Source organism: Leptosomus discolor, chromosome 2 (genome assembly GCF_034619465.1).
Source record: "Leptosomus discolor isolate bLepDis1 chromosome 2, bLepDis1.hap2, whole genome shotgun sequence".
NCBI classification, from domain to species: domain Eukaryota; kingdom Metazoa; phylum Chordata; class Aves; order Leptosomiformes; family Leptosomidae; genus Leptosomus; species Leptosomus discolor.
Window position 1 is genome coordinate 46024256 of NC_141392.1, and position 24185 is coordinate 46048440.

At 39.4% G+C, this 24185-nt stretch overlaps 1 protein-coding gene across 1 annotated transcript; it reads left to right on the plus strand.

Moving 5' to 3' along the window:
- Positions 1 to 251: 251 nt before the first annotated feature.
- Positions 252 to 20253, plus strand: RAB4A (RAB4A, member RAS oncogene family). Its single transcript, XM_086482361.1, has 8 exons — positions 252 to 378; positions 8030 to 8110; positions 9314 to 9428; positions 10957 to 11019; positions 12198 to 12352; positions 13269 to 13364; positions 15342 to 15502; positions 16786 to 20253. The coding sequence occupies exons 1-7, from the start codon at positions 348 to 350 to the stop codon at positions 15455 to 15457; spliced, it is 657 nt and encodes a 218-aa protein (XP_086338487.1). The 5' UTR covers positions 252 to 347; the 3' UTR covers positions 15458 to 15502; positions 16786 to 20253.
- Positions 20254 to 24185: the final 3932 nt, after the last annotated feature.

Sequence of the window (24185 nt, forward strand, 5' to 3'; positions counted from 1 at the left end):
AACGGTTCTAGCCCCGCACGTGCGCCTTGTTTTGGTGACGGCCACCGGGGGGAGGCGGGGCCGCCGGCCGCGAGCCCGCCGCGCCTGCGCGGGGAGGCGGGGCTTACGCCCGGCGCCGGCGGCGGAGGGCGAGGCGGTCTGGGTGCGCGTGCGTAGCTGCGGCAGCTGCTGGTGGGGCTGAGCCGGGCCGGGCCGGGCCGGGCCGGGCTGGGCTGGGCTGGGCCGGGCCGCACCGCGCCGCAGCGCACCGGTGGCTCGTTCGCTTTTCTGCCGGGCTGTGACTCTCCGCCGGTCAGCACCGGCACCGGGCAGGGGAAGAGGGGCAGGGGGAGCTCTCTGCTCCCGAAATGTCGCAGACTGGCATGTCCGAGACTTACGGTAGGAACCGGGCGTGGGGCGGCGTCGGGTGGGGGGACCTTCCTATTCCTCCTCCTCTCCGGGGGAGCGGGCCCGCGGCCCAGTGGTCTCCCCCTAAGGAGCGAGGCGACGGCCGCTGCCGGGGAGGGGGCGGTGGCGGAGTGGGGGCTTGGGCGGTGTTGTCCCAGGAGCGTAGCCGCCGGTGGTGGCGGCTGTCCGGGCTCGGGCGGGCTTCTCCGCCTGGGCCGTGTGCTCTTCTGGCCTTTGCCTGTTCCTGTGGGCCGTGTGGGCCGCAGCGCCCTGTTCCCCGCTTCGTTGCCCGGGGCTGAGCCGATAGTGAGAGCTGGAAATTGTCTTCCGTGGTGTGAGTGAAATCTAGGGGAGGGAAGTTAGGCACTGCTTGTTATGGTTAAGTGAATTCAGAAGGAAAGTTGCAGTGTGTGTCCTCTGGGGGAAGCTGCACGTTTCTGTAACTGCGGATGGTGTTCTTGTGAGAGTCAAGTTAGGATTTCGGTGCTGTTGTCTTAGAGGTGCAAGCGTCAAAAAGAACTGCTTGTGAGAGTGAGTTGGGGAAAATATCAGTGAATATGTCCATACGATGTTGGCATGGATGTCTGACTGCTACCGGTAGAAAAACATCCGAAGGAGTAGGTCGGAATGCAGGCACTGACGGGGTGTGTCAGCGCCCTACAGGGAAGCATCAGAGAGAAGTGAAGTGAGGAGTCGAAAAGGTAAGCAGAGTTAGTGTTGCAGGCTAGGTGGCAGAGATGGGAAACAGCAGAATTGTATTCATTTCTCTTCTTTGTAATTTTGCTTGAAGCAACTCTGTTTGCTTGAATCAGTTTGGGTTTTCTTCCCTTTCCATAACATGCAGTTCTGTGATATTTTGCCATATAAAAATGCTGTCATGCATATTCAAAGTGCATGTGATAGGCTGTTGGAGAGTAAGATCAGAATTGAATACTGTGATAAACCCTTTCACTTTTCATTTCGTAGCTTTGTCTCTTGCAACATCTTCAGTAGCTGTTCAGACTTTAGATTTGTATCTTCTTGCTTTTAGAGCAGACTCTTGAAAATAAGGAATAGTTTGAATAATTAAAACAAAATTGGACACAACAACTCTGCCAACTGTGAGGAAGGCTGGCATGGCCATCAGGGGTTCTTACTGGTAGGCTGACTGACCTGATTGTTCCTGCTGTGTAAGTCAGTTTATTTTCAATAACCTAGTTGTCAGTGCTTGAAATGTTTTATCCCACTAGACAGTGCTTCAGTGTACAGCAAATGCACAGAACTAAGTGGCAAAATGAGGCAAGAGTGTGAGGCGGCCCTTGAAGTGCAAACATTAGGATATTAAGATCTTGCATCTTTTTTCCGTATTTTCTTGAAACGTGTAAAATTTATGTGTAGAAACCAGAGATATGTGTTTTGTAGATCTAGGTTTGAGTTTGAAATAATTCTTCATGGTCTGAACTCTTGTGATCAAGAACTGGGATCACTTTGGCTGTGCTTATAGTGGGATCAGATCGGTGGTCTCTAAGCAAATGGGTTGGTAAACAACCAGAGATGACAAGAGAGAATTTCAGTGGTGCTCCTCTTTCAGTGCTGTAATAGTAAGCAAGCTAAATAGATAATTGTATCTTAGCATTTCAACATTTTTTTTTTAATTGTTCCAATGATGCGAAATAGTTATTGTAAACCCACTGTAGTTGTTGATACTTTCTGGTTGTTTGGTGTCCTAGAAAACAAACCCTGAAGGTTTGCAGTTGTGGGTTGTTTCTTTTGTTTGCTTCATTCTTGTTTGGTATATTCTCTTTTCAGTTTCAATGTTTGTTCTTTTCATACTGAAGCTACAAAAATTCTGAGCTGGAATACTTGAGAGTGTCAAGGTTTAGAGTAGATAGAAGAATAAAAACTAAGTTATAACATAAAATATAACCATGGCTATACCATCTCTGACCATAACAGTAATTTTGCAGTGTCCTGTCTATATATGTAGCAGCCCAATTGACAGTTCAAAGTAAACTGTATGATGTGATAAAATCGTTGCTCTTCTGTGCTTGATGAACTCTCTTTCTGCCTATCATACTTCATTATCCGCCTCAGTTAATTTCCATGTCTCTTCCTGTTTTTTTTTTTTTTCTCCCTGAGTTTTCTTCATGTGAAACTTTGTCTGCTTTGAAGCTTTTCTGTTCACCGAGTTTTCCCAACTATTTCTGTCCCTTACTGTTATTCGTATCTCTTCCCTCATTTCAAATCGAGGTCTATAGCCTCTCACAGTCTTGGCACTAAATTCTTTATTCACAGTCTGTATTTTCTGTCCTGTAGATCTACTTAATCAGTTGCATATCTGCTGTTCTTAGCTTTCTAATCTGTTTATCCGTTTCATATTTCATCAATTTCCCTTACAAAATACCAAAACCAAAATAATCATGAATACAAGAAAATACCATGAATTTTGAGACTAAGTTTAGAAAGAACATAAAATTATTTTAACTTGAGTTTTCTGAGATGCAGTGGCCTGTCTGTAGGTAGTTACCATGTAATAACACATGTACGCTCCCTCCTGCTTCCCAATGCAAAATGTACACTGTTTTGTGTTATGATAAATGTAGACTGACATAAAAATGGCTACCTTTAATAGGTAAAGGCAGAGCAACCTTTGGATTTAAAATGGTAGGAGAAGAAAGGTTGTACTACCTTTGAGTAAATGTGATATGTAAGATTCTAGTGAAATCTCTTCAGTCCCCACTTCCCCGTCTTTTCTCTAACCAATATCAAATACTCCTTTTTGCTCTGGACAATTTGATTCATCCTTTTTTCCCCCTCCCCATTCCTGCCTCCCTCCACCCGCTTATCTGATGGTATCTGCATTTGTCACCCTGGCCTTCGGTTTATTTCAAATCTGATTTTATTTCTTAGAGGGCGTGGCTCCCTTGCTTGTAAGGAGGCAGATCTCCCCTCTTTCAAGCATTCATTATGCAGGTTATGATAGAGCTGGGTTTATCTGTTCTACCTGTTTATCTTGTTAACTCTTATTGGTAAAGAAAGGAGTAAGCAGGGAGAATAGCTCCTCTTTTTGCTCATTTAGAGGCAGCATATGCCAGTAGGAATGCTTCAGAGCACTCTTTCCCTATGCAGACTTCTGTAGAATAGATGTCTAACTACTAGAAGACTCTATTCGTGGCGTGAATGAGAGAGTGCAAAGAGTTAGCATTAGTAAATGTGAGTTCTGCTCTTTATCAAGGAGTTGGAAGAAGACTGAACTGAGATTGAGGATATAATTTGGTCTTCCTCCCCCCTCCCCCCCTTCTGTATTAGCAGGCATATAAGAAACAATTTAATTCTCATTACATTTTAAAGACTAGGCTGCGGTAGCTCAGAAGCTGGTCAATTAATCCTTCTGCTGGAGTAAACTTCAGTCAAGGAGGAGGTTGGATGTCTGGAGGTGGTTTTCACATCAGCCATCTGCTTTTGCTGGTACTTGAGTCAAAGCCCACAATTGTCTCCCTTCTCTTTTCCCCTCAGCCCCCTCCCTCCCCCCCTCCCAAACATGTAGTTTGGGCTGCTGGTGCATCTTTGGGGTGGAGACACAGTTTTACTTCTTTTCACCTATGCTAGAAAATAAGTTTTGTTCCCTGTGCCCGCTAGCCAGTTTGGGATCAGATGATGTATGTAGCTCACAGAGGGGAGTGAGTTGATTGTTTGTATTGCCTTATTCCCTTAAACAGCCATGCTATGCTCTCTTTCATCTCTTTATGCTTTCTCCACTGCATGTCTTGTAACCCTTTTTCCTGTTGGCACAGAGTTCAGTTTTCATCCTAAATCCTTTCTGTATAATTATGATCTTATTTACAGGCAAAGTACTTTAACTTTTCTAGACCTTTTCTGTAGCCAGCATGATAGCAAACATTTGTAACATCAGAATGATGTTGCTTTTCAGCTTTCCCATGAAGGAGGAACAACAGAATTCAAAAGAAAAACTTCTCTAGGGTGACAGCCTTGGCAGCTATCTGGAATGTTGGAGCTCAGAGATGCTTTGTCAATAGCGGGTGGGGGAGGGGGGGGACGACGGGACCGGGGGACAACACAACAACCGAAAAAAAGGCTATGAGATGAAGTGACTTAACTCCTCTGGGAAGCGTGGGAAGAGGACACCAAAAAGGAAAACTAGAGCAATTAAGCAATAGTGCAAACACTAGAATATGAGTTGCATTTGGTGAAATTGCAAGGAATGAATATATAAAAGTTTTTCCCAAGTGTGAGTACGCAGTGATGTTACAGTTGGGCTAAAAGAAGCTTTCTGTCCAATCTCATTCAGTTTCTGTTTCTGAGCTGTGGTAAATTTTAGATGCATCTGTACAGTTCAAAGAGAAGATATTTCAAGATAAATCAAGCAATAAAAAAAGTTACAAAAATGTAATTGTTGTCACACAGAATGACATTATAAGAAAGAGGTTCCAGAACAACAAAATGAAAAATGTTCTCCCTGTTCTTACCTGGTATTACCTTACTCATTAATATGCTAGGCTGTGAACTTAAAAAGTTGTTAAATATGGATATTTGTGACTTTTGGTATTGGCAAGTCCCTTTTCTTGTCCCTGTTTGCAGTTGATTAAATGTGCAGTATATCCCCTATTTCCTGAAACGTGCTACCCAGTGCTTGTGGATAAACTGTTAACTGAAGTCTAAAGGCCTTTTGTGCTTTTGAACAAATTACATAAAACTGGAGTTTAAACTGATAGAAACACAGTTCTATTTGTGACTGTAACTTCAAAGCCTCGTTTACTGTATGAGTCTTATGTGTGTATGGAAACGTTGCTGCCGTGTTTGGAAGCATTGCTGTCGTCTTTGGTGCAGAAAGGTTTTGATATTTTTTTTATTGTAAGATTTTGATATTTCCATTCTATGGCAGAATAAAACACTTTTCTCTCACTTTCATGCTGTAAATAACTGAGTTGTAACTGCAGTTTCAAGTTTCACCTTAGAAAACCTGTTTCCTGTTTTGCCAGAGGGAAACATGTTTTTTGTCTGCAGGTTTTAAGTCAGCATCTAAGTGATCTATTTGTAGGAAAGATCCCTTTTAAAGTTGTTTGGCACAGTAGAATCTTGACAGGAATTGGGAGTCTATTAGAAAGTGCTGCTACAATATGTTATCATTTCAAAGACATGAATGTAGAATCCCCAGATACCAGTCTTGCTTTCAGAGCAAAATATAAAGCACCTCAACTTAAAACACCCCAGGAAAAATACACTGCTGTTCTGAAGCTAATGCAGGTCAGGCCCTGACAGCGACACTGTTGTCTCCGTTTCTCACTGGCCTGCAGCCTGTCTGCGCAGAGCGGAGCAGCGTGTTAAATCTGCTGTTCAGCATGGGTTTGGGGGTTGCGGGAGTATGGCTTCGTGAACCACGTTTAACAACCAGTGCTTACAATTGCAGAGCAAGTTACTGTAGCAATAGAGTTTTGGGTTCGTTCTTTTCCTGGTTTAGTTTGACAGTAGCTGTTATACTACTGTCAATAACATGAGTCTTCCATGGGAAGAAGGAAGGTAAACTTGAATTTTGTAGTTGTTTTTAACAAGAAAATCTGACAAACAGCATTCACCAGGTACATAGGAGAACCAGTTTTAACTGTGTTTCAGATTATTTTTTTTAAATCTGTAGAGGCCAGAAACAGATTATTTTAATTGTGACTATGTCTCAGAACATCTCACATTTTGAGGAGCAATCTGAAAGTGGTAAAACCAGTGAGATGACACACACCCACAGTAGTTTAAATATACTAAAAGGTACACAAGGCAGCTAACTAGTGATATTTGGTCCATAAAAAGAGAAACTTGGCTTTCTTTCAGAGATTAATTTTTTTCTTAACCTAGCACTTTGAGGCTATCTCTGATGTCTACATTTTATACTGACAGTGAAGGTTTGATAGAATGAAGCATTCTCAGCTTTAGCGTGTTTTGCAGTTGAGATGAGAAGGGTCCTTTACAGGAGATAACACACAAAATTTTCGCAACCTGAGGCGAAATCCTTTTTGTAACTGTTTTTTTAATCCAGAAAGCATGAGCAGCCGGGTGGGGGCGTGAAGAATGAGAGGAGTTTGGAACAGAATGTCTTGAGCGTGTAAATGGTCGTATTTGTGAGCAAGAAACACAGTCTCTTTCTGAGAAGGGTAAAACCAAGAAAAATCATGCAATATATGCAAAAGTAAAAAAGCAAAAATCTTGGTGAAACATTAAATAATTTAAAATATGAATAAAATTTGGAAGAGAGGAAAAGGCAAAGGATGATGGACATTCCCGGGACTCAGCCCTCTGTATTGCTGTTTTTCAACAGTGGGAATTTTCTTATCATGTGAGAAACTTGCTTGTTGCTTTTACCATTGCTAGGGGGTGTTTATGAAGTACCGTAACAAATAACGATTCCTGCATGAAATGGAATGAGTGCCTAGATTTGTGCGCATGTTAAATTCAATTTGTAAAACTAAAGACTCAAACGAGCTTCTGATAGACTAATGTGTCAGTGCTTTGACTTGCTTAGTGTAGTCTAATTTTTTTTTATTCTGCCATCCCCTGGGCCAGTATCTGTGTAACCCATTTGACAGCTCTGAACACTGTTAATGAAATTAATGTTAAGTTTTTATTTTCGTTGATATTGCAAACTTAATCCTTTTCATTGCATGCTTACCTGATGTCTTCTGGGGGCCTGCTATGTTTACAGGAGAAACTGTGCAATAAAGTTATAAAGATGATGGAAAAAAGGCTGCTGCTGGTAGAAAAATAGGTAGTGAATCTTGCACAAGCTGTAAAGCTTGCCTTGATACCTTTATATTAGGGGAAAGAATTGTAAGCTTTCTCATCACAGTTTATCAGAGTGGTAAGACAAGGAAGTTTTCTTCAGTCTTTAGCCAAACTGAAAGCAGATCTGTGGAGGTGGTGTTAAAGCATTGTGTGCAACTGTTAAAACAATACAAATGGACCATCGATCTTGAATACATGTATTACTAATGAACACTGGTGTTAATAGCTCATAAACAGGTAGAGTGCCACAAGTACCTTAATTTATCTTAATGTATCTTAATTTACCATATGGAGGAAATGTGAAAGCAGGCATCCCAGCCTAAAAATTACTTCTTGTCAGTAAATTTTTTAGAAAAATATTGTAGTTGTTCCAGCTGTACGGGTACTAAAACAAAGTGTGAGTATTAAGCAGTTAATATAGAGAAGTTCAAATTAGTGTGAATTTAAAAAAATGAAGTACAGAAACATGCAGATTTTAAGAAATTACATCATTATATAGGGTCTTTGTACAGACTATAGTTAGTAGCTTACGTACCCTTAAAACAGGAACTGCTGGAATACAAGCCAACTGTATACCTATAATTCAGCATATTTTAACTGAATTCAAATTCAGCCATTTCCATCTCTTGTCATTCTTGTATCGCCATAAACAAATAGCATTCTTAGCTCTTACTTTGTAACATCGCTGTTGAATACATTGGGTTATTCTTCAGATTTATTGTTATTTTCCTGCTTTTGTTTTCTATTCCCGTCTCTTTGAAATGACAGCTACTAGAGAATGACTGTCTTGTGTACTGGGTCTTGTGACAAAAATGAAAATATGAGTTCATACTAACATTTAGTGCCTTTTTTCTTTTTGTCTTTCAATCTTCAGATTTCTTGTTTAAGTTCTTGGTCATAGGAAATGCTGGAACTGGAAAATCCTGTTTACTACACCAATTTATTGAAAAGAAATGTAAGTATATGTGAGCACAGTAAGAGTTCTCTATTGCTTTGTACCACAGATGAAGGCTTTGTCTACTAAGTATCTGTTCTTTGTACGGAAGTTCCTGTAATTCTCTTATTTGTATAGATGAGGGTTTTGTCTGAGAATTACGTTCAGAACCATGCTGTAAACTTTCAATGCTCACTGTTTGCCTCATATCAAAAGCCTGATATTGAGCAGTATTCTCCTATTACTCTCAACTTTATATTTAACAGTTATATTTAACAGGATGTTGATGAAAATACAGACTTACTTTTTGTGAATATTGTGTCTTGCAGCTGTAAGCTTCCCTACATCTATAGTGGAGGATTGAATCTTTTAGAAAAAATACTGAGCAGATGAAAGAAAAGTTGAATTGCTTGAGTAGATTGAGAAAGCCTGTAGTCTCTTTCTAAATAAATAGACATTCTTTCTTAAGGACTGTGTTCTATGATAAATACTGGTAGAGACTCCGTTGTGTTATTTAGAGATAAATAGGTGATACAAAAGAAAGTTCCCTGTTGGGTAGTGCGTTTAGCATCCTAATTAAACAAAAATAATATGCGTTTAGAAACCTTTGTAAATCTAAGGTGACTGTTATCTTTCTCAGAGGAATGGTGATTCACCTTATCTCTTGAATAGTGCCAGGATAATAATGTGTGATCACTAAGGAACATGGTATGATTCTGTGATTGACCTTGAATCATGACCTTGCATCTAATAAGGGCAGTTGTATATTGCTGAGAGTCTGTGATATCAAGAGTGTACATAGAGCAAGTATCTTAACTTTGTGCTTTAGAGAAGTATCAGTGCTTGCTTATTCATGGCCAAGACTGTGTCTTTTTGTGTTCTGCTTTTCCATTAATTTTAATTTTAAATTGCATCAAAGTATTAGAAAACACAGTTGGAAAAAAAAAACCGTACAAAAGTTATCTTACCGTTTACTAATCTGAGCTGGGAATGATTTGATGAAGGCAGGCCTTTCTAGTAGTAATGTTGGATTGAATAAGCTGTTCAAAAATTTGAGAATGTTTATTTCTGCGCGGTGGCTGTAGACTTACAAGTGTCAATGAATTTGATGGTTCAGGTAGTAGTTCGTAATTTGAACACTGAGGAGTTTTGGTTATACCTGAATTGGATTATGTAAAAACTAAATGTTCTCCAAATAAGTCTGGCTTTGTTTCTTTTTTGTAGTCAAAGATGACTCAAATCATACTATAGGAGTGGAATTTGGTTCAAAGATCATAAACGTTGGTGGTAAATATGTAAAATTGCAGATATGGGATACAGCAGGACAAGAGAGATTCAGGTACCATTTTCAATCATTTTATTAAGTGTTTGTTATTAAATTGTTGCTGTGAGTGTGGGGTGTTATTTATCCCTGATTATAACGGTTTCTTGGTCAGTGGAATTGTTTGTCTGCTTTCATACTAGTAACTATGCCAGCTTGGACTTAGCAACATAGATCCATTGATTTCAGTAAAGCAATGCTGCCGCCTTGCAGGATCTGAGGTTCTGCCCTTTCTTTCATTGGGTGTTTTCTGTGATAGTTAAGGTATATGAGTAGATTATGTGGCTAAAAGTTTGTTTCTCAGCCAAACTCAGAATAGTTTTTTAAGTAACTGTGTGCTTAACTGTGTTTACAGGACCCTTCTATTGGTTGGAATAAGTAAATACTAGGAAGTGTAAGCTGTTCAAAATCTGCATGAGAACAATTTCATAGTATAATATTATTTTATTAGAGGGGAAAAATCAGTTGTCAAGTTCACTTGGCTAAACACACTTCTAGAAGGACTGAGATCTCTTAAGTTTCTTAAAGAAAAAGCAATGTATCTGTTATCTTAGAACCACCAATGTTCTTTTAATGCTGTATTTTAACTATGTCATACATCTCAGGCATAAGTCAAACTCGGTAAAGATCTAATGTATTCCTGAGTACATTCACCATCAAATAGAACATCAGTTTGTTTGGTTTTGAGGGGGGTGGGATATGTGTGTGGGAGATTTCTTCAGGTTGGGGGCAGTGGTTAACAAAGGTGAGTGTAGCGGTAGAAGTCTGAGTAAGGGGCAACAATTCAGGTAAATGTCCTCTAATAGACAAGTTCTTCGGATACATCCATTATTAGGTAAAGCTGGGCAGTGCTGGGTAGTCTCCCGTTAATGAGAGCTTTCAGTGTGTTGGCCGATACCCTGGGATTCTGAGGAGCTTGGAGGCTCTGTACTTTCAGAGGCTTACGCAAATTCTACTCTTTCAAATTCAAAGTGTTCACAGACTTGCAGGTCCTTTTTTTCCTGTTGCTTTTTACAATCTATCTAATTTTTTTCTTTTTAAGGCTGATCACACCTCTGCACACTTAGCAGGTTTTTTTTCTTCTTCCTCTGCCTTTTGAAGGATGGTTTGCTTTGCTTTCCTTGCCTCCTTCTCTTCAACTTAAGGAGCCTTAAGTTGTTCAATTACAGCTACTTTTCTCATTCTCTTCTCACTGTTGAGAGTTCAAACAGAAGTTAATTATGCTGTTTTCATGCCACAGATACCACCATCAGCTCCCAGTTCTGTATTGGGCCACACAGTGTGGTGATATGTGTAGCTTCAGCAGCACACAGGTCGTAGTGGACTTTGAGAATCCCTGTACAGCTATATTTAGTGAAAGTGCTTTGTCAGAAGTCTAGTTGTAAATAGTCTGCTGCTGCACAGCTGATAATGTTGTCTAAAAAAACACATTTTATTTGAAATACATACATAAGAATTCTGTTTCATAATATAGATTGCATTATATTAACCCAGATTTGAAACAATGACGATATTACAGAAATGTACATCTGTAATTCTATTTCAGGTCTGTAACAAGGAGCTACTATAGAGGAGCTGCAGGTGCTTTGCTTGTCTATGATATAACCAGGTAAGAAAGCTAGCAACTCTTTTGATAATAACGATTACCCCCTTAAGTACCTAATCCTCTAACGGAGAATGGGCAGGAAGAAAAGAGAATAAGTATTACAAGTACTTCTGTTTTAGTGTGTATTTAAGTTTTGGATCTTGCTTATATGAGGCATTGTGAATGTCATAAATGTAAACAGTCTCGAAGGGTTAGACAAGTACATGGAATTGGCCCACCAGCAGCTATTCTCATAATGGTGGAGTACATGCAACTAGTGGCTCAGGAAGCCTTGCAACAGAAATGAAGAGCAGGCTTCAGCTGCTTTTAACCAAGGGGGTACACTCCTATTTGTGGAAACTGCTTATTAGTATCGTGGTGTAACAGGTCATCCTGTGGAGAAGCTGGCTCTACCTACACATTCCTTAACTGTAGCTCAAAATTCTGTTCATCTCTTCATCTTTTAGTATTTTAATATTATAAGCAGTCAGTAGAATACCTTATCATTACACATTTCCACTTTTGTTTTCCTGGCCACCATTGACTGATACTTGTCAGGTAACTTGTGTGTTGGTTAATGATGATTGGTTAGTTCTGTTGCTTTTTGTCCTGTGAGTGGACTGTTCTCCTCTGAGCAGTCTTTGAAATCTGTGTTTTGTGCTTAAGTCTTACTGCTGCAAGGCTTTATCTCTGACCACCACTGCAGCGACTAATGTTGTGTGCAGAGTAACTGCCTGCTATGTATTATTGGTCTTGACAAAAATGTGAAAGTTCAGGCACACGGTTCTATACAAGTGTAGGGAATTCTTACAATCCCACCTGCAACTTAAGTATCAGTCGATTGCCATGTTAAGCAGTAACTCATTCTGTTGCCCCAAAATCTCATGCACGAAAAGCTGAAACTAGATTAGTGCTTAAACTTTAGCTTTTCACATTAACAGGGTATTTTATAATTGTGTGTATTTATTTATATATCGTGATTGATTTAATTTTGCTTTTTGAAAACTTTAAGCTTTTAAATAGCTTCATGAAGGAACTTCATACTCTTCCCAGTTCGTAGCTGGCACATTGAGATGCGTAGCATCTGACCAGCAGCAATTTGTTGTTTGCCACAAATACAGGTTTGCCATCTGAGTTCTAGTTCAGTGATCTGTTCATGAGAAAAGAGTGTGTTCTAATAAAGGATGTCATTTTCTACATAGCCGGGAAACCTACAATGCTCTTACTAATTGGTTGACGGATGCAAGAATGTTAGCAAGTCAAAATATTGTGATAATACTCTGTGGAAACAAAAAGGATCTTGATGCAGATCGTGAAGTTACTTTTTTAGAAGCATCCCGGTTTGCACAAGAAAACGGTAAGTGGTACGAAATCTTCATGTAGCATTCAAAGATGCTTAATACATGAAATAATTTTTTTGTGTGTGCAGTTAGGGAGTACTTTGCCCACTGTCAAACATCTACAGAAAAGAGAGTTCTGTCAGTACATGAGGCATAGAGAGAGGACGGTGCCTGCAGTGAAAACTACATGCACTATTTAAGGCTCATTACCAGTGATTCTTCCAGTTGCAACTGCTACTTAAGAGTACCTTCCACGTTGAGGGATATTCCCTATGGAATGTAATACAACTTCAGGTATTGTCTTGCCTCCAAAGGGCTGAGGAGAAAACGAGGAGCATGGTTTCCTAGTTTTCAGTATCTTACAGATTCTGTAGATCAGAGACAAGGTCGGATGGGGCATGCTGCAGTTGGAAGCAGTGAGTTTTACTCATGGGAAGCAGCTCGGTGCACGGCATGGATCCAGAGACTGAGCTATTACCTGGTCTGTAGTATTCAGAATTTGCGGCCTGAGGACACATCTCTGTAGCAGCTAAAGCCAGTCTCAGTATAAGCTTCTGTGCTGCAGTCCTGCCATCTGGTTTTGCTTTTATAAATAGTTATAAATAGTCTTTTCTACGAACTGTGGCTACTGGCTGTCCTTTTGCATATAACTTTCTATTAATGGAAGCTATATGAAGTTCTTCAATTTCTTGTGCTATTTTGCATGCACGGCCCAGGTTATTATCTTTGGATTCCAGCTTTCTAGGGTTAATGTATAAATTTCAGAGGAAGTTTTTTGTAGTTTAGCTGTCAAAAGCTAAATTTTCTGAACCATACTATTTGGCAGTAGTTATCCTTAAGAAAATTTTTATTATTCCTAGCTTTCATGCTTTGAATTACTATATCAGATATTCCAGACTTGTTTTGAGATTGGTTTTCTGGTGTCAAATGCAGAGCTGATGTTCTTGGAAACAAGTGCACTAACGGGGGAAAATGTTGAAGAGGCCTTTGTACAGTGTGCAAGAAAAATACTCAATAAAATTGAATCAGGTAAGTTGAGATTTATATTCTTTTAATGTTTTGATTTTCCTGAAAACTAAAAGTATGTGTGGAAATATTGCCATTCAAAGTTCTCTAATAGAATTAACCCAAAGAACCAAAATTTCGTTGTGGTAGAGTAACCCACTTGGTTTATAGCTGCTTCCCATATGTTTTAATGGGAATGGACGTCATAAGTCAGATCTCTATGTATCTAAAAGGCGTGGTGGTGTGAATTATGGATGTTTTTACACAGTGTTAACCTTAACAATCAGCCCTGAGTGCAGGCTGTGCATTCTGTGGGTTGCTCTGTCCCTGCAAGCCTGACATTAGACAGTTGTAGCAATGCAGAATAAAAATCTAGTATGAGGGCAGTCATAGCTTTTAATTCTTCTTCTCATATGTAGCAGGAAATAGTCAAGAGAATTTGAAAAGCAATACTGAAAATTTCAGGGATGTTTCCTAGCAACTGTGTTTCTCTGAAGTGACCTTCCTGCCTCTTGGTTGAAACAGTTTTTACTTTTGCAGATCTAGAAATATACCAGAAGCTTCTCAGTGCATGTGGGCAGGTTTCTGTCGGAGACAGGCTCCAAAGCGTTAGGTGTCATTACAGCTACTTTGCATTCCAGTTTTCCTCTCTTATCAAACAGCTAGAACATATCTTCAAAGTTTTAAGTATTGGACATATTGAAAACTCTGTCTCAGACTCTAGTTACATATTTTTAATGCCAAACACAAATTTTTAGATTAGAAGATTATGGTGTTTTCATAGAAATTTCCTGATTAATGCATCAAATCAATGCCAAACAGCAGCTTTCATTTTAAACAAACAAACAAACAAAAACCAAGCCAAACAGCAAAGTATAGCTCCTTTCTCATGATGCTATAGTTCCATGACTGATTTAAAGAGGCATTACCAAAACAGAAGTAAGGCCTGTTTTCTGTAGGCTGCTCCTGCTTTCTTTGTGCCAGCACACATGCATTAAATCATCAAAAAATTGAGACTGGAAAGATCCTACGGAGGTCTCTAGTCCAGCCTCCTGCTTAAAGCTTGTTCACATTCAAAGTGAGAGCAAGTTGCCTGGGGCTTGTTGAGGCACATTTTGAGATGCTCCAGGAACGGTGGTTCCACAGCCCCTCTGGGCAGTGTGTCCCAGTGCTAACCAGTTGCTGCCATCTACCTAGTCTGTACCAGTGCTTGGGCTTGTTCAGTCATAGATGCAGAGCTCTGCATGTGTAGCTGCTGGATTTCATGAGTTTCCTGCTGGCCTGTTCCTCTAGCTCGGCCAAGGTCTGGTCTGAATGGCAGCCCTACCCTCAAACTATCAACTGGTCCCCTCAGCATGGTGTTACCTGCTAGCTTACAAAGGGCTTGCCTCTGTGCAATGAACTTGAATAAGTGATCTGAATTATTCAGGGCGATTCTTTGGTTTGGGTTTGGGGTTTTTTTTTAGACTCAATGTTTCTAATCTTGGCAAGGCTACCATAGAGCCATAAGAACATTTCTGAAGGCACAGGGTATGGAGTATGCAGAAATGGATACCAGAAGTAGGGAAGGTTAAGATCATTTCCTCTGGGGGCAGTGCTTTATGGAGTCCTGTCTGATTGATCCATTTTTGTTTGGCTTGCTATGTACAGTCCTACTTAGTTACTTGCATAGTAGTCTCTTGCAGGTGTTTTTTAACAGTGTTCACAGAAAACATTTTTGATATTTCCTTTGATACAAGTAGTCAGTGCAAATACCTGTCTTGTTGCAGCCTGACTCAGAGACAAATCGCTTTTGTCATTATGATTAAGGGCACACAGTTGAAATTACAGGAGAAAATCATACAGGTTTGGAATTGCCTGAAAGTAAACAGAATTGCAATAGATTTCTCCATAACTAGAGCAGAATATCATTAGGTATTTTTTATCTAATGTTGTCAGTTAAATTGGAATGTATTATTTGCGTGTGATCTGCCTTCTTGTGACGATTTTGTTTCTCATCAGGAGAACTGGATCCAGAAAGAATGGGCTCAGGTATTCAGTATGGAGATGCTGCCTTGAGGCAGCTGAGATCACCACGGAGAGCACAAGCACAAAGTGCTCAAGAATGTGGGTGTTAAAGAAACAAGGCCCAAAATGCAGAATACTTACTTTAGATACAGAAGGTAAGGTTACAAAAATCTCAGGGTGTTGGGTAAATTACGGTGTTTTATAAATGTGCTGATTCGAGTGCTGGCTTTTTCACAGTTAGTCTGTAAAGTAACGTAGAATCCAGTGAAGTAATGCACAGTAGAATTGATTAATTTTTTTTATACTTTGATTTTTCTTCTACTGTCTGCCCACTAAAGCAGGACTAGTGTTCTCACTGAAATATTTCTATCTCTGCTTACTCTGAGTAATGCTGTGGAAAACACTTTCAAATTTTGTACTCCTGAAATGCATTATAATTAGTTACCTTATGTACTGTAGAGAAGATGAATCATTTCTGTTGTGTCATGGACAAATACTACTAGAAATGAGAATTCACAAAATGTATGGTGCAGTATCTTGTCCAAAGCTATCATAGAGTCTTTTCTGAAAATACTGAAGTTTAAAGACTGAGGCTTAAAAATTTAAAGATAATACTGGATTTCAAACTTCCACTGACATTTTTTCCCCCTACTTAAAAGCAGCCTGAAATCATTCTGACTCCTGTCTGCTATGAGCAGAAAGGTAAACAAGAGAACAGTAGTAGTTGCTGCTTAAGCAGTGTTGTGGTCTAAGTAGCTCTTGTAGGGCTGTTGCAGCCTGTGGAACGGGTGTGCAGTCTTCTAAGTCTTCCAAAGATGTTCTTCAGAGAAAGTGAGGAACAGATTTTTCCCTTTAGCAGTGGTAGGGGAAGAGACATAAAAGTCACATAACCTACTCCTAAAAACAGCTTAGTGGTTAGTCTTTCTTACAAACATTTGTCCTTAAGACATCTCTCAATATTCCTGGATCTAAATTAACTACTTGCCGGATGTAAGTGGCTCTTGGGACATTCCATTGTCCTGGTGTAGTTAATTATTCTGATATAATTAATCCTTATTTCTCTAGTATGAGGACAGAGATACGAAATTAAACAAGTTTTGCAGGCATAGTTACTCTATTTCATTTTTTATCAGTTTGAGCAGTGCGCACCAGCAGAAGCTTTACAGAACGTTAAATAAGGCAGTATACAATTCTGCATTCTCGTACTTTGTTCTATATTCTAGGAGCTTAGCTGCCAATTAAAGCTCAGAATTTTAAATAATGGATAAAATCATCCTTCAGCTAAGAGACTGCTGGAAAAGGGCATTAATTTAGTATGGCTTTGGTATGGCTCTACAGGAGTGAATATTTACTGATCAGTTCTGTACTGATTTCAGGAGCTGAGTTTTCAGATTGAGCAGATGCAGGTAATTGATGGAATTCTTGTGTATTTTTACAGCTGTCCTTGCCAATGGTGTTTGAAGAAACAGAAAAGCACGAAGGCTATGCAGGTTTTAAAAACATCTTTCCACTGTCAAACAGAGCAGACCACTGCTGATGGAAAGGTGTACCGAGTGATGTGGGGCAGGAATGGTCACATGGCATAAAAGTCTGCAAAGCAAACTTGATAATTTGGTGGACAATGTTAAGACTCACACCTGTATGTAAACGTTTTCCATTACCTATTTTTGTTCTTTCACCTCTAGTTTAAAGCATTGCTATATACTGTAAATAAATGTAACAATAAATTTACAAAGCATGGTATACTTATGTATGCTGCTAGAATGTTGCACTACAAGCAGTTTAATATTTTATTTTTTTACCATATAAACAAATTTAACTGAGGTAGGCTTTGTCATGCTTGTTTGTTGCACAATAGTTTATATTTATGACCTGAATTATAAAACCACTGGCACTGTCAGTGGGGGGTGGTTGTTTTATTTTTTCCTAGTTTGCCACATTCTAACAAGCTGTTGACATGAGTGATTCTCAGCATATGGTTAGGACCCATACTTACATTTACTAATATGTCAAGTTGGAAAAGTAATTTTTATTGACATTCACATATCCTGTTTCATCACAGTTCTTGAATAACTTCTGAAGCTCTCTTTAGCAAACTTAAAAATATTTTTTCTAAACTTTTGAAGTCTCTCAAATGGCTGTTGACTGCTTTGGAGTTTTTTTTCTTGGTCCTGATGTTTTGTGTAGCACTGGCATCATGAAGGTGGAATGTATACGTGAACAGAGCTGTGCATCTTCTGTGTGTGTTGTAATTCTAGGGCAGGGGCATGGGCTTGTGGAGAATTACCACGGTAGGTGTTCTCCTAACCTCTCACCACAAACAGAGCGATCAGCTGTGGAGGTATGACCTGTTGAAGTATACCTGGTGAGGTGCAAACTGAACCCAAATGGGTGGTTCTAGAGTATCCTGAATGTATGAAATATAAAACTGATTTCTTTTTCTTAAATATTCATAAAGTACTATTAAGAAATTGAATTTTAAAATTACACTTTAAAATTAGGAACTTCCAGTCTGTCTTGCTGGAGCCCTACCTTTGAACTTCATGTGAGTGCACTATATGTAGTGCTGTCCACATTGCTCCCAGGGGACTCATGTGATGGAAGGAAGAAACCAGGCGTACTACTTGCATAGTTCTTTCTTCCCGTGAAACGCATCAAGGGGAATTTCAGCCTTGATACTGATTTTTTTTTTTCTGTCTTAAAACACACAATTCAGACTTTCTTTCCTGCCCTCTTTGTATTGTGGGGAAGAGGCATGGGGCAAGAGATTAGGAATCTTGTCCTCATCCCTCTGCTGGAGACAGAAGAGGAAGAGATTTGCAGAGGGTCCAAGAGGGAGGACTGAACCTCAAGTACTGCGTATCATTTTTACAGTGCCATGACAACTGATCAGGTAAGAGACCTGTGGCTTTTGTTGTGCCAGGTAAGGAGCTGCAGAACTAAGTGTTTCTGGAAGTAGCTGAATTCAACCAATTCAGGGGGGCAATTTCACTTGCACTGATGGAAATCACTAGTGGTATTTTTACTTAGTAACTTGTGTAACTAGAAATGGGATTTCTCCTTGGAAGTGCAAATTCACATAAAATAATTAATGTGATCAGAACTCAGTATTGAAATTCCAAGGTGAAACATGCTTTATTTTCTGTATATGAATATTTTCTATTTAAGGGTTCCTTGTCAAATGCATGTTTAAAAACTAAACCAGGAAACTGAACTGATGCTGTAGTTTAGAGGGCAGTTAAAGCACAAGAGCAAATGAAGAATGCTACACAGAGGCATACAATCTTCATGGAATTTGAATTCTGTTTAAAATTATTCCTTTTGTCCTGACATTTTGGTTCAAATGGCTGCTTATCTGAAAACTGTACGCCTTGGGGCATCTCTGAATTAAAAGGAATTAAGTTTGCTTTGCCCTTGAAAAGCCTAAGTTTAGTTTTAAAAAGGCTGTTGGGTCCAAAGACTTTCATGTTATATCTCTCTCCTATGTATCTTGTTATATTTAGGATCAGATTTCTTACATAACTGATAAGAATGATTCCCAAGGAGTGTTCTCTTTGTGGTAAGAGTGTAAGGTATTTTTGAAGCAGCTTAACTGTGTGCATTTACAGGAACATCAGAGAAGTCCAAAGAAACTTACCCATCTTAATCCTCAATTTATTTGGCTTCCAGTACTCAGAACTGGAAGTAATTACCAAAAGCAAGTCCTCTGAAGTAGATGTTGGATGTAGTTGTCTCCTCCACCAGTCCAAATGGCAGATTATTTACTGGGATGTGTTGTGTTTTCTGCCAGAGTTGGGGAGGGGAGGGTGTTGGTTCTAAAACCCCAAACCTGTTCTGGAATGCTGGGAAGAGGTGAGGTACTGGGGAGTCTCTTTCCCCTTAGCACAGTCTGATCAGGTGTCTTGGTACACTGACAAAAGTGAAAGCTGGGCACGTGCTTACCAGCTGGGACTCACCACCAGTGAAGCTGGGAAGGTCTCTCTCCTGTCACTGCTACAAGTGGTTACAGTGGTTGAAGTGGCATTGGCTGTTGATCAAACCTTTCCATTATTACAGTAGCAGTTGAAAGGAGCAGGGGACTGTTAACTTTGTTCTGTTGCTTTTAGATAGAAATTGTAGGGGTTTGGCAGGGATTTTCTTACAGTTCTTCCTGTCCTTTTCCCTTTATGTACAAGACTGGCCTCTCTTGTATACTTAGTTCTAATGATCATTTTGGTCAAGTGTCTGTGGTTAAGAAGCAGTAAGCACAGTTTTATTCTTTCTGTAACCAACTGTCTTAAGCTGTCCCCTTCCTACCTGGAAGGAAAGAACAGTGTCATTATAATGAGTTTTTTATGTGTTTTTACCATTTTTTTAATGTATGCTCTTACTGTATACACATTAACCAGGTTAATGTGCATGTTTTGTAGTATTGCAACCTTTTATGCTGCATATCTCCCTGACATTTTAAAGAGAAACTTTTTAAAATGGCAACTCCTGAGGGAAATACTGTTGGAAGCAATAGTGTGCAAGCTATATTGTTTACTATTTCTCCTCTGAGGGTTTTTTATTTCTAAAAATATCAAGCAAATAACAGCTCGGAGTAGATTTTAAGCTTTAGCATTATAGTTCATGCAGCAAACCAGACCTAGCTCACCTCAACAGGAAGTGATAAATAGGTTAAATTATGTATGGGTTTTAGTATAAAGTTCTTAACTTTACCAAAGTGAGAGATGGCTTGGAGTTTTACCTGGAATAATACTGGGTACCTGTATTCTAGGATGTGGAGCTTTAGCTGTTCAGATCTTTAAAAGATTAAAATGTCTTATTAAAGCCTATGTCTTGCCTTTAAATGAGTCTGTTGGCCTACACAATTTCATGTAATGCTTGTATCTAGCACCAAATAAAGAATCTTCCTTGGTTTTTCTAGGTGTCTTACAGCAAATTCTATTTACTTGCACAAGTTTTGCCTGCTAATTGAAGTCCGTAACATGACAAACCTTAGATGGTCTTGAACAAATACTTCTGCTAAATTCATTGCAGTGTCAGTATGTGGCTGGGAAAGCAGCAGCACTTCAGTGAATTTCCCAGGAGCAGGGCCCTCATTGCACTCTCTGGTGGCAGCTTTGCCCATGGGCCCTGCTGCCCTGTTAGAAATGGAACAAGACATGGTGGTTTCCCTTCCTTGTGTCCTGTGGCCTCAAAGGTGCTCTCAGCTTCCTTGTGCCTGTCTGCCCTTAACAACTCGGGATGAGATGGATCAGCCTTGGTCTCTTGGAGAATGTCACCTCAGAAGTTAATGCTTTAAAAAAGCTAAAGGAAAGGGGAAGATACTTCTCCAGACTATGAGGAAACTCACATTGAATCCACATTCCTTGTATTCAACTAGATGCCTTATGGCTCAAAAGTACATAAGTCCCATATGTCCTTTAAAAAATGAATGCTATAAAAACCCCTGATTATTCTGTGCAACTCGCTCATTTACATTATACTCTCTATGCTATAAAAATTGGAATAAATATACTGTAAATCCACAGAGAGTAAAAGCACCAGGTCTCTTTCATTTAATATAGGACCAGCAGTATGTAGAGCCTCTTTTAATAGCTTAATTTTTCCTGTTTGCAAGTTTATACTTGTTCTTAGTGATACAGCTTCCTAGGTTTTATTCCCTGTGTTACCCTCTTCAGACAAAGTTCTAAATTAAGACTCCAAAAGGCTTCAGTATGCATAGCACTTCAGACAGCTATTTTATTTTAGGCTCTATTTTTTTTCCCTGTTAATGGTAGAAAAAGCTAGTTAGATTGAGAAAGGGTATTAGGAATCTGTGGGAGAGTTACAGGAGGAACATAGGAAACAAGCTCACTCAAGTAATCTAACCCTTTACCCAACACCAGTCATTACAGAAGCCTGTCACTTTCCAGGAGAGAATATATGGGACAAACAGAAGCCACAGCTTGCATGCAGAGACTGAAAACCCAAGATCCTAAAAAATACAGGACAAGCAGTCAATGCACTTTGTGTCACTCATTTTATTCATGTATACAAGTTGACACTACACTATTAAATATAGACAATACAGAAGCATTAAAAACAAATACTGTTTAAAAACTTTTAAAAACACATATTGCTTCAAGCTTAGATGGTATTTCCCTATTGTTTTTTAAAGTGAATTCAGTGCTAACAATATCTGAGGCAGGTTCCCATTCACTTGTACCCCTAATTTTATAATACCTACTGTCAAGGTGTTGAGTCAGGCTCCATATATGGCTTTGCTGCTGAGTGCACTGAGCTGGAAAATGAACTGGAACATCCAGGTTACCACACAAAAGGCCCTCAGATTGCTAGCTTTTGGTCCCTATCAGAGTAAAAAAAAAGTCAGAGAGGCCTTTATAGTTGAGTGGCACTACATTATATCATTAAAAAAAAATCAGAACAGATACAGTTACCTGCATGGTAAAAATTTGATTAAAATGTGCATTTGCTACCTGATGAAAAATTCTTACCAAAAATTCAGGTCTGTCCCACATTTTAAGTTTGGCTCTAAGGTTAGTTATCACCTTGACTGTCTCAGCTTCCAGTGAAAAAGACTGTAATCTGTAGTTGCAAAGATGTGACAGCAGTGACTGAACAGGCATGCTACTGTATTTTACAGGGACATTCTTACGCAGTTTTCATTGTAACATTTTACATTGTAAACACTAGTCTTCACAACACTATAGTTAAATTGCAGCATTCACATTGTAAAAGTTTTGTTTCACTTCAGCTAAGTACGTTCAGAAACAAAAAGGAATAAACAGTTATTTTAATGAAGACTTTGGACAACTGAGTATCTACGGTGTTCTTACAAGTGAAGTTTTACTTCTAAAACAGGAGTGAGAAGTGTTCATCACTTGGCTGAATTCAAGAGTCCATGCAAGACAAAGTTCAGAACTTCCTTAATTGATAGGGTAACATTCAGTAGGTTTTCTAATTTTTAGTGAGTCCAATTTGATGCAAAACAGCCACCTCCTGTAAGAATCTATGGAATATAGTTAAAGCTTTTACACTTGAAAAGTTCTGCTTTCCCGGTCAATTGGCTTTTCATTTGTTAATGTCAAAACACTAAAATAACAGTTTTCCAGATTTCAGCCTGGCACATGCCAAATATTTTGTATATACAACTTGCAGTGATCAGAGCTCTACTATTTCACATAATCTAAGCAAACCTACTAGCCTTTTTTTAGTCAAATAATGCCCCAGTGCAGGAAGGTTACCTGATTTGCAGAACAATTTACCCCTCACTTCAGGCATTATATTACTTAAACCAAGGTAGTACCAGCATAGCACCCAGGATTATTTTTAGCTACAGACCATTTGAAAAAGCATGACAGTGACTCACATGACCTCAGTGTCACCACTGTCTTCAGCAAATAGGTTTTGGTGGGGAACAGCTCTTGACCAGACAAGGATCAGAACTAGATCATTTCCTCAGTACACAGCAGCCTTGATGCTGCTGAAGAGTCTCTCACTCTGTAGAACACCTGAACAAGCCTGTTTGAGATGTTTTAAGTTTGGTACCCAGTAACCAAGGCAGAAGAGACTTAAGCCTTCTATAGTTACTGGAAAGACCAACATCTAATGGGAAAATCCATCTTACCCAAAAATGGGTACTTAAGGCAGGCACATAGTCATCTTGGCTCCTCCATTCTCAGTGGGAAGAGAGAACTGTAGAAGCCATCTTTGAAAGCACGGCAAGAGGAGTCCTGCCCTACACAGTCAAGGAAACTGTTTAATGTGACAAAATGCACTGAGGGCACCATCCATCTGCTGTAGTTCTATAAAGCTTACAAAGCCTGTGGGCAACAGGAACAGGCAGAGTTTTTATTGAATAAGGCTGTTAAACACTATGGAGTTACTGCTTGGATACTGTTGTTCAAAGCTAGAGTGGATTTCTGAACTGAAACAGCATCAGAAACAACTTAAGCATATTTACAGCAGCTATTTAAAGAGGAAAACAGCATTAAAAGGAAATTAAAAGAATCTCATATGGAATAAAGGCATCCTCTGGAATAGTTTGCCTCAATTTTGGGCACTGTTCTAAAGTTTTAGGAAGTTCTGTGGTTTACTTAAAAAATTACTGTATTCCAACTTTTATGTTCTATACATACTTAATCATACTCTGCAGTCTCAGACTTAAAAGCTGTAAGATCTCCAGTAGATAGCCTGAACAAGAGTTGTCTGTATTTTTATAGCTTTATGCTTAAAAGGCAGGTAAAAATCAGGTTATAATTTCATGGATTCTAGGTCATCTTAGTAAGATTAATATTCAGAATAATGAAACCTTTACTGATGTAATGTAATTAACACTAGGAGGCAGCAGTGCTTGGTCCCTTTGCATGATTACTTTCAATAACACAATCAAACTTTTCACTAAGCATGTAACTCTGTGTTGCAGTAGTAATTCTAGAGTCCTGCTTACTCACATTGTGGAGTGAAGGTAAGACTAGTGCAGGTTGCTGCTGCAGAAGTGCAACAGTGCTTCCTGTGAGAAGGTGTCCAGTCTGTCAAACACAAGCTTCAGAACAATTAAACTGAGATAACCAACATATGTAGCTAACACACAAAACATCTGAACAAAACTTTGAAGCTCACAACTACAGCAATGATCTGCCTAAAGCTTAAGTTACTAAACTGAAAAAAATTAATTTACAGCAGCTTGAGGAGGGGGGAAAAAAGAAACCCAAAACAGTGAGGATCTCACAAACAATGACTGTACTGCTAGGTAGAAGTAGGACCTACAAAGTGAGTGTTCAAACTCATTGTACATTCTTGTTTCCTAAAGGGTACACCTCTCCTTCCTCCCCTAGCCCTCACCGCCTC